The following is a 2,388-nucleotide window of genomic DNA, read 5'->3' on the forward strand; positions in this document are numbered from 1 at the left end:
CAACTTACACTTCAAAGTGTAGGCCTGTCCACGTCCTGGCGGAGGGAAAAAAGCAGAGAAATCAATTGGATAATTACAACACAATAGACAAAAAATTTGCTGCTTTGAAGAAGCGTGTTAGGGTGGTGAATGCCACTACAAATGATCGCTTAGTCAACTTACCCGAGGAAGTTGTTGCTGCACACAATCATCAAAGGAAAAAGGGAACAAATCAACTTCAATGCAAGCACAACTCGCGCCATGCCGTACTAATGAACGCGGCTTTCGAAATTTGCCAATAAAAAGGGTATTTTTGCTGCATATGTAAAGTGAAAGTACTAAAGCTAGCATAGTCGATCATGAATGAAGATATCGTGCAAAAGTGAAAAATGAATGAAACCTGGGTGTTGCCACCAGGATTGGAAACAACTGTAACACACGGGAGGATGTCGCAGCCAGGGTGGCGCATTAACTTGTGAACAGATTAAACTGACATTTGGTTACTAGAATACAGATATAAGTTACTGCTCTCCTTTCAAAGCAGACTTCTGTGTTCCAGTTTATATACTTCTTGAGGGATGTGGGGCAATGTGCTTTGCACAAATGGGACTCAGCACTGAGCATTGAATGTATGTATGCCATACAACATGAAGGCGGTAAAACGCGTCACGTAGACCATATATTTTTCATCTTTTAGGATTTGCCACTTTTGCAACCAACTTTGCAGTACTGATTTGGTCATGATACGTTTCACTTTACTTACCACTTCTGGCCTGGTATTCTGAAAGTCACATCAATCAAGTGGTCAGCAAATAGTCAATGCCAAGTTGCTCGCTAAACTCTCATCAGCACCAAACAATCCCGACTACTCTAATGCACTTCACGCACGTTGGAGTATATTGAAAGCACAAAGAGGAAGTTAATGTTGGAATGAGTGGCATGGTCTGGTATTATGCTCATCGTCGCATAGGCGTGAGTTTGAACTTACCGCGGCATTGTGCGATTTCTGGCGACTCACCTAAATCAATGCAACACTTTCAGCAACTTTCACATCCATTGTACAATTTTTCTCTCCAGATAAGACTTAATTTCACCTCAAGTAATCGTGCAATAGTGGTGATGAAGCAGATTCATTGCAAAGAAAGATGGCAGTCCTGACTTATCAGAAGGGATATTCACTCACCTCCCTGCATCTAGTCTATAGTTACTTCCAGCATGCTGTTCGCAGTAGCCCATCCATAAGTGCTATTTTCATCCTTGTTATGTCGTGTAAAGTTGGCGATGAATATTCTTAGATCTGACTGCGTATCTTGTGTCAAATTACCTTGATTGGGTAGAAAAAGGCGTGATTGGCACTTCAGTTGAAGTTGAGAACACAAAAAATGACCCGATTGAATGCACATTAAACTCACGGCAGAAAGGCGAATAGGACACTTGAAGAGTACTGCCTTCCCAAGTTCACAGGAGTGCTCTATTTATAGCGAAGTGCACCTATATTTTAAATCAAGATTTAGGGACAGAATTCGTCCAGTACAGTGTTATGAGCAAATAATGCAAAAGACTACTCGAGTGCTGTTAGAAACATAAAGTTATGCTTTCACAACATTAATACAACAATTTACAAACCAAAGATTCACTGTTTGCGCCTTGAACAGCAAATGTGAGTTCCACGTGTGATTGTCCACGAAGAAACCGGGAAAGTGGAAACGATGTCTTCAGGTCCACTTCACCTGCATGCAAAATATTCGCTGATTGTACCTCCTCATTCTGCTTTCCATCAACACACAAGTAAGCGAAAGGCTCCTCATCACATAAATCACACGCACGCCATTCGCCGTTCAAAATACTGCACTTTTCAAAGAAGGTATATGCAAATTCCGCTAATGCAAACAGGTGTCCATTCTGCAATACGTTTGCATATTATTCTCCAGCTCTACTCACTCACCTTCCTATGGCTTCTGAAATGCACAGTTCGGCACAAAGTGTACTGCCGAAACTGGGCCGTACTCAGAAAACACCTGCAATACCTTCTGCTTGGATACATCGTTCAGAGTGATGTTGGCACATCCTAAAATGAAACACAATGTTTCCAATGGTGTCGACGAAATTAACTATTTTATTTTTGCTATGTGGGCATGACAATTGTGCATTTCCTGCTGCCCTTCATGCACATCATCAACTTGAAACTGACCAATTTGTTGAAGTACAGGAATGGATTATCGTGCACTTTCACTTGTCGCATTCAACGGTTCTTTCATCATAATGGGCAGAAAAATAAAGGAAGAGGACTGTGCATAAAAAAGAGGAATATTTCAATGTCAGCATACTTTATTCCACTTGGCAGGGGCCACCCCAGAATTCATCGCCAGCATAGCACTGGCCATTTCTTATGTTCATTTCACGAATATT

The 2,388-nt window shown here is 41.4% G+C and overlaps 1 protein-coding gene across 1 annotated transcript in view; it reads right to left on the reverse strand. All coding sequences in view use genetic code 11, as the record gives it.

Moving 5' to 3' along the window:
• Positions 1–2,388, reverse strand: part of EGR_07981 (hypothetical protein) — a gene marked incomplete at both ends in the record, with an annotated part of 14,505 nt that overhangs the window by 8,238 nt on the left and 3,879 nt on the right. Inside the window, 2 exons of the mRNA XM_024497230.1 lie at positions 1,606–1,830; positions 2,007–2,047. Coding sequence (XP_024348360.1) covers positions 1,606–1,830; positions 2,007–2,047 — 266 coding nt within the window. The remainder of the gene's footprint in view (positions 1–1,605; positions 1,831–2,006; positions 2,048–2,388) is intronic.

Source organism: Echinococcus granulosus (assembly GCF_000524195.1).
Source record: "Echinococcus granulosus chromosome Unknown EG_S00092, whole genome shotgun sequence".
NCBI classification, from domain to species: domain Eukaryota; kingdom Metazoa; phylum Platyhelminthes; class Cestoda; order Cyclophyllidea; family Taeniidae; genus Echinococcus; species Echinococcus granulosus.